The sequence below is a fragment of the Pantherophis guttatus genome, chromosome 2 (assembly GCF_059756535.1).
Source record: "Pantherophis guttatus breed Tessera chromosome 2, ASM5975653v1, whole genome shotgun sequence".
In the NCBI taxonomy this organism is placed as follows: domain Eukaryota; kingdom Metazoa; phylum Chordata; class Lepidosauria; order Squamata; family Colubridae; genus Pantherophis; species Pantherophis guttatus.
This window is the reverse complement of record NC_142064.1, coordinates 154,529,113-154,541,204: the sequence shown is the minus strand read 5'-3', so window position 1 is coordinate 154,541,204 and position 12,092 is coordinate 154,529,113. Positions and strand designations below refer to the sequence as shown.

The 12,092-nt window shown below is 43.8% G+C and overlaps 1 protein-coding gene across 1 annotated transcript; it reads left to right on the top strand.

The window, feature by feature from the left end:
• The first annotated feature begins 1,790 nt into the window (after positions 1 to 1,790).
• On the top strand, positions 1,791 to 11,966 carry BTBD17 (BTB domain containing 17). The gene is made up of 3 exons (XM_034412741.3): positions 1,791 to 1,963; positions 8,254 to 8,530; positions 10,012 to 11,966. Exons 1-3 carry the CDS (start codon positions 1,825 to 1,827, stop codon positions 11,090 to 11,092), a joined length of 1,497 nt encoding a protein of 498 aa, XP_034268632.2. The 5' UTR covers positions 1,791 to 1,824; the 3' UTR covers positions 11,093 to 11,966.
• The last annotated feature ends 126 nt before the right edge of the window (positions 11,967 to 12,092 follow it).

Genomic DNA, 12,092 nt, shown 5'->3' with positions numbered 1-12,092 from the left:
TTGGATCTTATGAGATGGGCAGAATTAATAGGTGGTCCAGCAAGTAACCCAAGCCTGTGCCATGAATATCCATCTATCTATCTATCTATCTATCTATCTATCTATCTATCTATCTATCTATCTATCATTTATCTATCATCTATCTATCCAGTTCATAATTCAATGAATTCCTTGGTCAACTGGCAATTTGAATATGGGTTCTTCTCTCCCCATTCAATACTGATAAAAGATGTTCCATGCCAGGTCAGTTCATTTATGGCTGATTCATATTCCTTTCACATAATATTTCTGCATGAGCAGATATAATCAGCTGGATCTTTCCCACACTGTTGATCACCAAACTGGGAGCTCTGTTTTCTTGAAAAGAGAATAGATGGAGAGTGAAAAGTTAGGATACTCTCCAGAAAAAGCCTTAAGCATCATCTATGCATAGCAGGGTTGGGTTTCAAAACCCGTTGCTACTGGTTTGCTCATGGGAGCGCATGCGTGCGCATGTGTGACGCTTCTGCACATGCGCCAAAGCATCCGGGAGGGTGGGTGGAGCCTCCTGTTGCCTCTGCTACTGGTTTGCCTGATCTGGGGCGAACCGGTAGCAATCCACCACTGATGCATAGACTTGCCAATTTTAATTTTTTTTATCTCTTCTTTTGTTCTAATTTTGATAGATTCTGAACTGCCTATAATGTGGACAGATAAACCTGGTTCTAAGTTATTAGCCAAGCATTCAGTCAATAGATTACTGTACACTGAAGTCTTTATTGGCTACACAGGCCAATAACCTTATGAATTTGAAATAGTGCAGGACGCTGTAAATCTCTGCTGGGATGCTGAATTGCAACTTTCAGAGTGCAAGCCAGATTTTTCTTGCTTCCTGCTAGTAAGTATATTTAAGCGTATGGTAGTAAGGTCATATACTTATATATCTTGCAGGGGAGATATTATAATCATATGTAACACAGTCCACTCTCTTTCCCCCTTCTGTGATACTGCCCAGTTGCGATACTGTGGAAATACCCTCATATCACTGTTTAGCTCATTTAGAGATTTTATCAGATTTATCTAGAGTGCTATGCGATGTCACTGGAAAATTAGGCTGTTCGCTGAAGACTATTATACGGTGACATGCACCTCTTTTGGAACAAACAAATGTCAAAAAGCAGAATATCCCATACTTTAGCAAACAGAGAAAAACTGAAGTAAGGAGAAATTTACTGATAGTGAGAACACTTAATCAATGGAATAGTTAGCCTTCCGGAGTTGTGAATGTTCCATCACTGGAGGTTTTCAAAAACAGACCGGAGAACCATTTGACTGGGATGGGCAAGGGATTGAATTAGATAGAAGACCGAGATCTCTTACAGCCCTATGATTCTGTGTTCTATGAAGCTCTGCTGCAAACCTTCAGTCAGCTGATAACAACAGACCCATCTACCCCCTATAAAATATGCAAAGATAAAAGCTGGAGAGAGAATTCATTCCTTTGTAACATTCTTTCTATCTTCAGTATTTTTGGACCGTTGTGTTGGGAAGAAAAGAACTTTTCTAACTTTTGAAACGGAGATACCAGAAAAGCAAAAGCGAAAAGATGGATGCCCTTTGTTCAACTGCTTAGCTTCCAGCTTGCTGAGGGATCAAGGTAGCCTTACTTCCTCAGGGAGACTCTGCCAACCTCCTGGGAGTCCCACAATGCCCCAAAGGCATCCATTCACAATCTTAACCGGTTTCCTTGGTAACAGCTGTTACTAGTTTTCCACCAATCAATGGCAAGCGGGACCGGGGGAGTCAGTGTCCTACATAAAGAGTCAGACAGATTAGCCCGCTCAGATGAGGGCTTATTCCTTCTCTGGACCTTCTCCAGGAAAAAAAGCCATGGCTAAAGGACTAGGGACCCAGCAAGATGCACCCCGGCGATGGGCCTGCTTCTTGGCTGCCCTGTCACTGCTGTGTCTGGCTGTCCAAGCAGGTAAGAGGGAAGGCTTCTGGGAAAGAACACTCCAGGTGAACTTGCTGGGGTTGGTGGTGATGGAAAGGTGGTATGGGGGTCACATTGGTGCATGGTATGAGTGTGGAAACCCCAAAACAGTAGAATGGGGAATGTTTCTTGCAGAAACATTGGAGTCAGCAAAGGCTTTTCTAAGGAGTGTTCTCCAAAAGTGTGTTAACCACGTGCAATGCATTTATAATAGATTTTTTTAAAAAAAATCAAATACTGTAGCCTTAGACGGTCGTATAACTTCAGCATGAGGAAATAAGAGGAATGAGTTGGCCTCTTCTATTCCACAGCAAAGCATTCAACATTGCTGACTCCAAGGTTAGAAAAGCGCTTAGCTTCATATTCAGGAGCCCAAGAAGTTGTGATCTTGCTCTCTAACTATTAAAGCTCCTTGAGACAGCAATAGTCTCAAGTCAAATTAATGTGTGTGGCTTGAACAGACCGTCAAGAGGGTTTCAGATCTAACTTGAACAGAGTGAGGATTCTCATAGCTTTGAAACTCTGACCCTTTTAGCTTTCACCTAGCAACTCACTTGGTCTTTAAACTCTGATTTAATAGGACTGTACTGGAAAGAGCATACATGCCTTGGTATCTTATTTGCCTTCACGACAGCCACTTGGATTATGTCTGAAATAGAAAAGGGGGTTTCAACAACAATAGCAAACCACACAGATAACCTCTGGTACCTTTTTGCTGCTGGATTTCATGTTGTTCAGAAAGGCTGCATCCTTTACTTTCAATCTTCAATTCAGCTTGATCAGAGCAGGATTTGTTTCTAGAGGAAGCTAATCCTTTGGCTGAGATAAAGATTTTTTTTAAATATATAATCTAAACCAGACTCGCTTGGCACTGAAGGGTGCAAGAAAATCAAAAGGAAAAGTCTGGCTTGAATCAGTTGATAGACCAGCTGGATGGGAGTTTGAATGGATAAAAATTCATGACTGGGAGTTATCTTTTGACTGTATTTACTGTGCTGCCGCCACCTATGCAAAAAGAAACGATGATATTGGGAATGAGATTGTGTTTTTGTGTTTTAATGTCACTTTTTTGACATTCTAAATGTTAGCTATTAGCACTTTGTGGCAAGCCAAAGGCATGAACTTTCTTCAATTTTGAACAAAGAAGTGGGGTGAGGTGGGGAGTTGGAAACCAGGGTTAAAATGAGAAAATGGCCTCATTAATATGCTCTGCCTCACTGCAAAACAAGCATATCAATTTCCCCACAGCCGAATGCAGGAAGCACCTCACATAAACATCAAACGAATTTGGAATACGGCTATGTGGAAGCCCACAAAAAACGAGCTGCAGAGAGAGATGGACAATATGAGGCTGAAAGAGGACATTGTGTGGTTGTTTCCCTTCTCCTCTCTGGAGCGAAGAGTCACCAGTGTTTTTCTTTTTGAAGTGACTTCAACAAAAGTGATGTTTTCCTAGAAATAACCACATTGGGTGCCTTTCTCTTTAAGGAGCCTTTTTCCCACCGCACTGTGTGCCTCTTTGTCCTTGAGAGAGAGGGAGAGAAAGCGGGTTTGTTTACTTGCCATTGAATGTTACCCTTTTATCACTTGCCCAAGTTCGACTGGACGCAAGAACTAAGCCAGGAGACGGAGACTGTGAACAGGCTCCGCTTTCTTTCCCCCAGAGTGGCCCTGAAACACATCTTGGCCCGGGGCAAGCATTTAATTCATTGGACGGCAGTGATTTCATTGAGTTAATGATGGCTAGGGAGCCAGAGGCTGAGATCCAACTCCCAAGAGTCGTGAAGTGCCTGCTCTGACACCCTCAAGGAATAGCAGGAGTAATTGCCATCCTCCTGAGCTTCAGACCATCTGGGGTTATAGTACAGTGTAATTATAAAAGGCTATCCCAAATTGCAATAAGCTAGACATGGTGAGGCATAGTAAAACTCTGAATGTGCCGGTCATCTGGGTTCACTTATATAGATCTAGAAATGATTACAGCAGCTTCTCAAAGTCCAGGAATATAGGTTGCATAAATAAATGTAAATAAGAACCTAATGCTCCTCTTTTAAAGCAGGGTATCAAACTCAATTTCATTGAGGGCTGCATCATGGTTATGTTTGACCTTGGGGTGCAGGGAGGGTGTGGGGGGGCGTGGCCAGCTCGACATCACTCATGTCGGGGGGGGGGGCTGTAGTGGCACAAGCACTCTGCCAGTGAAAACGGGCTCCCGAGCTCTGTTTCCAGCTGTGATGGCCTCCTGCAGCCCTCTGCCAGTGAAAATGGAGCTCAGGAGCCTGTTACTACAGGGGTCTTGGGCCACTACAGGTGCCCCTGACATGAGTGATGTTGATCTGGCCATGCCGCGCCCCCCCCCCCCGAGGTCAAATACAACCAAGAGCTCCATTTTCACTGGCAGAGGTACTGCGGACTGGTCATTTGCTGTTTCCAGGGTGGCCCTGTGGGCCAGATCTAAGCACCCCATGGCCAGATTTGGCCCCCAGTCCTTGAGTTTGATACCCCTGTTCTAAAGTCAATGAATTAAGCACATCAGGGGTGGGTTCTAAATTTTTTTACTACCGGTTCTGTGGGTGTGGCTTATTTTGTGGGCATGGCTTGATGGTCATCTAACAATTATTTAGGATTTAGCAGCGGTCCTGGTCTACCAGGCTTTTAACTGCTTGCAGACCTGTACCGATCTACCCATTTATTTTCGCAGGCACTGCTCTACTCATTTGTTTTTTAACATTGATCAGCTGTAAGGCCCTTTGAAGCCCCGTGGCAAGAGTTTAAACAGTTTTTTTCTGTCTAGCCGATAGCTGGGACTCAGGAGGCAGCAATAGATTGGGGGTGGGGCCAAATAAAAGGTAAGAATAATGCGGGGGTGGGGGAGGCACGGGGGGTGGGGGGCGCCGGGAGGGCAGAACAGGTTTGGTGATGTCATATCATCACTGCTACCGGCTCGGGAGAACCGGGCCGAACCCGGAGGAACCCACCACTGATTGAACCCACCACCCACCACATCCCTTGATTGGAGTCATCCTTAAACACAGTGTTGTTTTGTGCACCAAATGAAGATCATTTCAAAGAGTGAGCATCAGAGATCGTTTCCATCATATGATATAAATGGATAATGTGCCATGAGATAGCCTGTCAAGCCCAGATATTATTTCTTTCTTTCCTGCCTTTATTATTTTTATGAATAACTCAAGGTGGCAAATACATCTAATCCTCCTCCTTTCTCCTATTTTTCTCACAACAACCCTGTGAGGTGGGTTTGGTTGAGTAACAGTGAATGGCCCAAGGTGGCTCTAGCTGGCTTTCATGGCTAAGGTGGGACTTGAACTCACAGTCCCTTGCTTTCTAACCTGGTTCACATCTATTCTTTATATCTGTCTCACCCCCTGCATCAATGAGTACTTATCACAAACACACTTATACTATGCATGCATACACATTTATACAGTTACATTAAATCAAGGATAGGTTGCTTTCTCCAAAGTCTAATGATGATTTCCTTGGAAAAAAACACAGCCCTTGGAAGAAATACATAACACAGGATTATCTCCTCTTAACTCCAGTAAAAAGATGTTGGCCAAACACTTAAGTTCCTTGTGATTCAGAAATCATTGTCGATATCTAGCACAACATCACTCCTTTCATATAAGCAAAGTGGTTATAAAAAGCTTTATGACAAGACATAGCTTTGACCATTATCGTTATTCTGCAAATAATATTTCTCATAGCTTTGAGCTAAGAGATGCTGAAATTGTGATGGATTTTAAGAAGGAAAAATGTCTATCCTTGATTCTTTCTACATGCAGAGAAGATTGTAACTGCTTGATTTGTGTATGCTTTTGAATCAGTGTTTACTGCTGGCAATTGCCTGGATTAATCCCTGCAGGTTTCTTGGCAAGTATTTTCAGAAATAGTTTACCCTTGCCTGTTTCTTAGGGTTGAGAGAGAGGGACTGACCCAAGGTTGCCCATATGACCTTGTGCTTAAAATAGGACCAGAACTTGTGGTCTCCCAGTTTCTAGCTGGTGCCCTAACCACTACTAGAGCAAACTGGCTCTCTAGCTTCTTGATAAATGACCATAATAAGGAACAGCATATCCTATGAAGACACTGCAAGCAATATCCATTTTGGGGGCCCTATTATTCACTTACACCAATTCAAGTGGAGTCATTATTGTCCCCCATCACCAGCAAACACTACCACAGAGTTTCATAGCAGCGAATGCACCCAGAAACAGAGTGATGTATCTAGCTAACAGAATCATTTTGAAGTTTAAGTAAGGAAGCTGTTCTGTTTGTGAGCTGTTTTAAAATTTTATTTACGTGAGGGGTAGCGTGTAAACTTAATTTGATGGGCAACGTGGTGTTCTCTGGTAGTTACTCAAGCCACACTTAGAAGAATAGGAAGCTTGATTGTGCAGATAAATTATGATGTAATGCTGGGGTCATTTCTTGCTTTTCCCTTTTGTGGTTTTCCCCCCCATACACCATGGTTTTGGATTTCACAATGATTTTAGGCAGAAGTAAACTGAGATCTTAGATTCCCAGAGGATCCTTTTCATGGCCGGGAGATTCTCTCCAGCCCCAATGGCTACAACTCAGCAGCAGGGTTTCCCATCATTTTGAGGCAAAAACACATGAATATTCTAGTGGAAGCTATACAATTGTCTAACAACAAGGATGCCCAAAACTGCCAAACTCTGCACAAGAATCCTGGCTCTGTTTGGTAGGTTCACATTGGCCTTTCTCCAATGTGAAAGGAAACAAGTAAACCTAGGAAAACCTAGGGAACAATTTTGTTTCTTTCCCTAATCCACAGATGGGTACATGTTTGATGGCCCTAGGACCCCAATTAATGCTCATCAGACCTCTAGACAAAGTAAATAACCATGGTTAGCTGGAAACGTTATTGAGAGTAATTACATTACTGTGAAAAGCTTTCAAACTTCAGCACACAATAGATACATAATTATGGTAAACTGTGCCAAACTTGATTGCAGAAAATACGACTTCAATAACAGTGGTCAATGCTTGGAATGCACTACCTGACTCTGTGGTTTCTTCCCCAAACCCCCAGAACTTTAACCTTAGACTGTCTACTGTCTACTGTTGACCTCACCCCATTTCTAAGAGGTCTGTAAGGAGCGTGCATAAGGGCACCAGCGTGCCTAATGTCCCTGTCCTAATGTTCCCTTTTATTCGTATCCATTTCATGTATTGGCATGGGCCCTGGGTATCTACGAGACCGCCTTCTGCCACCGATAGCCTCCCATCGACCAGTACACTTCTACAGAGAGGGGCTCCTCCGGGTGCCGTCAGCTAGACAATGCCGGCTGACGACCCCCCAGGGGGACAGCATTCTTTGTGGGGGCCCCTACCCTCTGGAATGAGCTGCCCCCGGAGATTCGTAGGATTACCAACCTGCGTACCTTTTGCTGTGCTCTAAAAACATTACTATTCCAACAAGCAGGGCTGACCTAAATAATAATATTTTTACTATTTTAATGGGTTGTTTTTTAGAATTTTCGGCCAATTGATTTAATTGTTTTAACTTGTTTTTAATTTTTCTATTGTCATGGTTTTATTTCTGGCTGTACACTGCCCTGAGTCCTTCGGGAGAAGGGCGGTATAGAAATTTAATAAAAATAAAATAAATAAATATTAATAATCAAGTTTTCTCTTATATCAGTTATCTAATACATGCTTGACAAAATAAATAAATAAAATGAATGTTTACCTTTTGGCTTAGCTTAGTGGTTCCCAACCTTTTCTTGGCCATGCTCCACCTAAGCATGTCTAAAATCCTGATGCCCCCCCCTCCCCGCCATGACATTTAATACTTACTATTCAAAAAGTGAACTCCTACTCACACAGAGGAAGCCGAAAAGGCCATTAACTTGCTTTAAACAAGGTTCCAAATTGCCCCCATTAAAAATCAAATTGCCCCCCCCGTGGGGCGTGGGCCCCACATTGGGAACCACTGGCTTAGCTGCATGGAGAGGAACCCTGGGTGAGTAGAATGCCACAGAAAAAAATATGCCATGCTCTATTTGTTTTCCTTCTTGCTTGCATGAAGTTTGGTGCAAACTGATTTGAATAGGAGGATATATAACAAAGTCTGGTTGCAAAGGTATCCTATCACATTCTCTTGACAAACTCCTGACTTGAACCAAATGTTAATAACAACATGTCCCTATGGCATTGCATTTTCTTCTGTCCTACTTTCCTGGCTGAATAATCTCACTGCCCATTCGCGCTATTTTTGATCCTATCGACTGCAGTCCAGAAAGCAGATGGCATCGGGGATCCCACAGCGGCTACCATCAACCATTCACACTTACTGCTGAAGCGGCTTCAAGAGCTTCTCCTCAATGGGAACACCAGCGACACCACCCTGAGGGTCCACACGGCTGGCTCTGATGAAATTAAAGTCTTTCACACGCACCAGCTGATGCTCAGCTTACAAAGCGAGACCTTTGAGACTCTCTTGCAGAACCAGACGGTGCTTGACTTACATGAGCCACCTGACAATGTGGCCCTTTTTGAAAAGTTCATCAGGTAAACGGGTGGTGGCCTGCTCTCAGGGGTGGGCTGCTGGGGCTTTGCAGGGGTTCGGGAGAACCTCTAGCTAAGATTCTGTATAGTTTGGAGAACTCCCAAATCCCACTCTTGGCTTGCCCTGCCCATCCAACCTTGCCCCTCCCAGGAGTCCCCATGCGGCCTGTTTTGGATACATATAAGTGCAGGGCATGCGTGGATGCTCAGGGAGGGCAAAAAACGGGCCTACTGGAAGTTCAGGAAGACTGGAAATGGGTCCGTTTCTGGCCTTGAGAGGGCCTCCAGAGTCTGGGGAGGCCGTTTTCGCCATCCTGGAGGCTCGAGGAAAGCCTTTGGAGGCCGGAGGGGGCAAAAATGCCCCCCTGTGTTGCAGGAAGCCAATTAGGCCACACCCACCATGGCCATGCCCACCCAGCAACCGGGCAGAGAACTCCTTGCTAAAATTTTTGAAGCCCACCCCTATCTGCTCTCCATACAGAGAGAGGGAGGGAAATTCCATGGATTAGTAAGTTAGTGTATGAATTGTTTTCATTGACTCCATACAAGGAGGGGTGCTGGATTTCTGAAGGGAGAGTTTTCTTTCAGGTTTCCCTCCCTCATGCCTACTGACCTTGTTGACATGACCTTGAATAAAACATTGTCAGTGATAAACAGGTTTGAGAACACGACTTGCTAAGAGGTGAAGGGCTTTTCTGACTGGCTCACTAACCATAGTATCACACGATCCTGCTCGTTCTAGGGGTTATGAGCGCAACACTGGGTTCAACTCCACCTCCTGGCCCATTGTGAAACAGCCTACACCCCTCTTGGCTCTTCCAGGGCTTCCCGCTTTCCACTTGCTGTTTAAAAATGACTCCTTTGAAGGGAGTCATGTAAGTCTGGAACTTGGACCTGCCCTTCTGTTATCTGCTTGAGATTGACACAAGCATTTTCTCTTGCTGGTCATTTGTCACCATTTTTCAGTATTGTTCTCTTTTAGGCAGCAGGAAAATGGGAATTCTTCTGCTGTACCGAAAGGTCATCTTTCCCACTTCTATGACCGATTGTATAAAACCTGGCAGCACAACTCTAGATTATTAGGGCTTAGAGAAATAGCAAGAGAAGATTTGGGGAGGCGGGGTAGGGAAGCAATTCTCTTCTTTAAGTTTGGGATTGCAGATCTGTTGGAAGGAGGGAAGTGAGATAGAAGTGGCTCTTTAGTCATCACAGTAAAGCTGCTCCTGCTCGCTTAAGCAGAATAAGCACAGCAATATCGATCACATGTGGATGGGCTGGATGATTTAAAAAAAAAAAAATGCCCAGCAGGGGACACACATCCAGATTTGATACTTATAAGAAATGCATACTACTTTTACTACTTACTTGTGGTGCTGAATCGACTAGGGGATCCTCATTAAAAGGGAGGTTTTGTTGTAAAATGTAGGCATGATGATTATTTAACTTGATATGAAAGACAGATTCTCATTGCCTTCTTTCTCTAGGTATCTGTATTGTGGTGAGATCTTCATATTCCTCCACGAAGCCATCCCACTTCATCGTCTAGCCAGTAAATACCACGTGTCCAGTTTGCAGCGAGGGATAGCGGAGTATATGAGGGGCCACTTGGCTAGTGAATCAAGCCAAGGCCATGTGGTGGGATGGTACCATTACGCAGTGGGGATTGGTGACGAGGCTCTGCAGGAGAGCTGCCTCCAGTTTCTGGCCTGGAACTTCTCTGCTGTCATGAGTAGTCCTGAATGGGCCTCTGTAAGTCTAGATTTGCTGCTACTATTGCTTGAAAGGTCTGACCTAGTTCTCCAAAGTGAACTGGAGTTGTATGCGGGTGTAGAGAAGTGGATTACCACATATCAGCCTGAGGACCCTGTAGTGGAGAAGATCCTGAGATCCCTGCGTTATCCTATGATCTCCCCTAGCCATCTTTTCCACCTGCAGAAACAGTCTCCTGTGATGGTGAAACACTACAGCACTGTGCAAGATCTGCTCTTCCAAGCCTTCCAGTTCCATTCAGCTTCCCCAATCTATTTTGCCAAATACTTTGATGTCAACTGTAGTATGTTCCTGCCCCGTAACTACCTCTCCCTCTCTTGGGGGTCCCAATGGGTCATTAATAACCCTGCTCGAGATGACCGTAGTACCAGTTTCCAGACCCAGCTGGGCCCCAGCAACCATGATTCTGCCAAGAGAGTGACATGGAACGTCTTGTTCTCTCCTCGTTGGCTCCCGGTGAGCCTACGTCCTGTCTATTCCGACTCGGTCTCTGGAGCCATCCAACCTATCAGAATCGAGGATGGACGTCCCCGCCTGGTTATCACTCCAGCCACAACCAGCTCAGATTTTGCAGGCGTCAGTTTCCAGAAGACCATTCTGGTGGGCGTCAGACAGCAGGGCAAACTCTTTGTCAAACACACCTATAACTTCCATCAGAGCACAGATGAAGTTGCCGATTTCCTGATATATGCCGACTTGCAGAAACGCTCCTCCGAGTACCTGATTGAGAATTCTTTGCATTTGCATATCATTGTAAAGCCTGTCTACCACTCACTCATCAAGATCAAAAAGTAGAAGGGAGATGGGAGAAGACACAACTGGACACATCATGGGAAGAGAACCGCTGGTTGCATTGGAGGATGGCAGCGATTCTACCATTCAGTATTAAAGTGTCTGATGCAGGCTCTCTCTGCATCTTTAAGTCATATTGGCCCTGCTGGAGAAACTCTGATAATTCATTTACAAAACAAGCTTCCTTTGAATCTGAGGACTTTGTTTTCTAAGAGGCAATTAATCAGGGAGTGGAGGTTTCTCTTATCTGTCTTTCCATTGTTTTAAGATTTTAACTCCCTCCAATTTGAAGAGACTCAGGTAGAACTGGAGATTCTCATGGTGCTTTGGAATAGGTAATTATCAAAGATGTCACATAGATTTTTTTTTTTTTTATCTTTATCACCTAATTAGAAACTGCCTTATGTTCCCCTTGTTTCCCCAGGAGGTTTTGTTCCCTTGAGATAATTACAAACTGATATCCTGACAGAAAAAACCCTTTGGAATTAGATTGAAATATCCTGACAGAAAAACTCCATTGGAATTAGATTGAAATATCCTGACAGAAAAAACCCTTTGGAATTAGATTGAAATTGGTGTGTGGTTATTCTTCTGTCTACCTTCAGATCTCCCTTGCTTCCTCTAGTACTTTACATACCAACTGCAGGGAATTTCCATGGAGATAATGTTATGTGTGAATTAGGATGTAGTTCCCTGAATCAGTTGAACATGGTTCTGCAATATGGATTTCTGCTAGTTTTGTATTGGAAGTGTTATTGTTACTTGGCCTATTACTATTGTTACTTGGCCTATGACTCTCCTTAGTCATGGAGATTCTGCAGATTTTTGAAACCATATAAAATTCTGCAAAAAATAAAATAAATTCCATTGTTTGTCCTATGCCTACTGCTACTGTCCATAGCTTTTTAAACAAAACTTACGGAGTTATTTTGAGATTGGAACTGTAAATCTTATGTGGAATAGGAAGCGTAACTAAAATATTACAAAACTGATTGAAAAACAG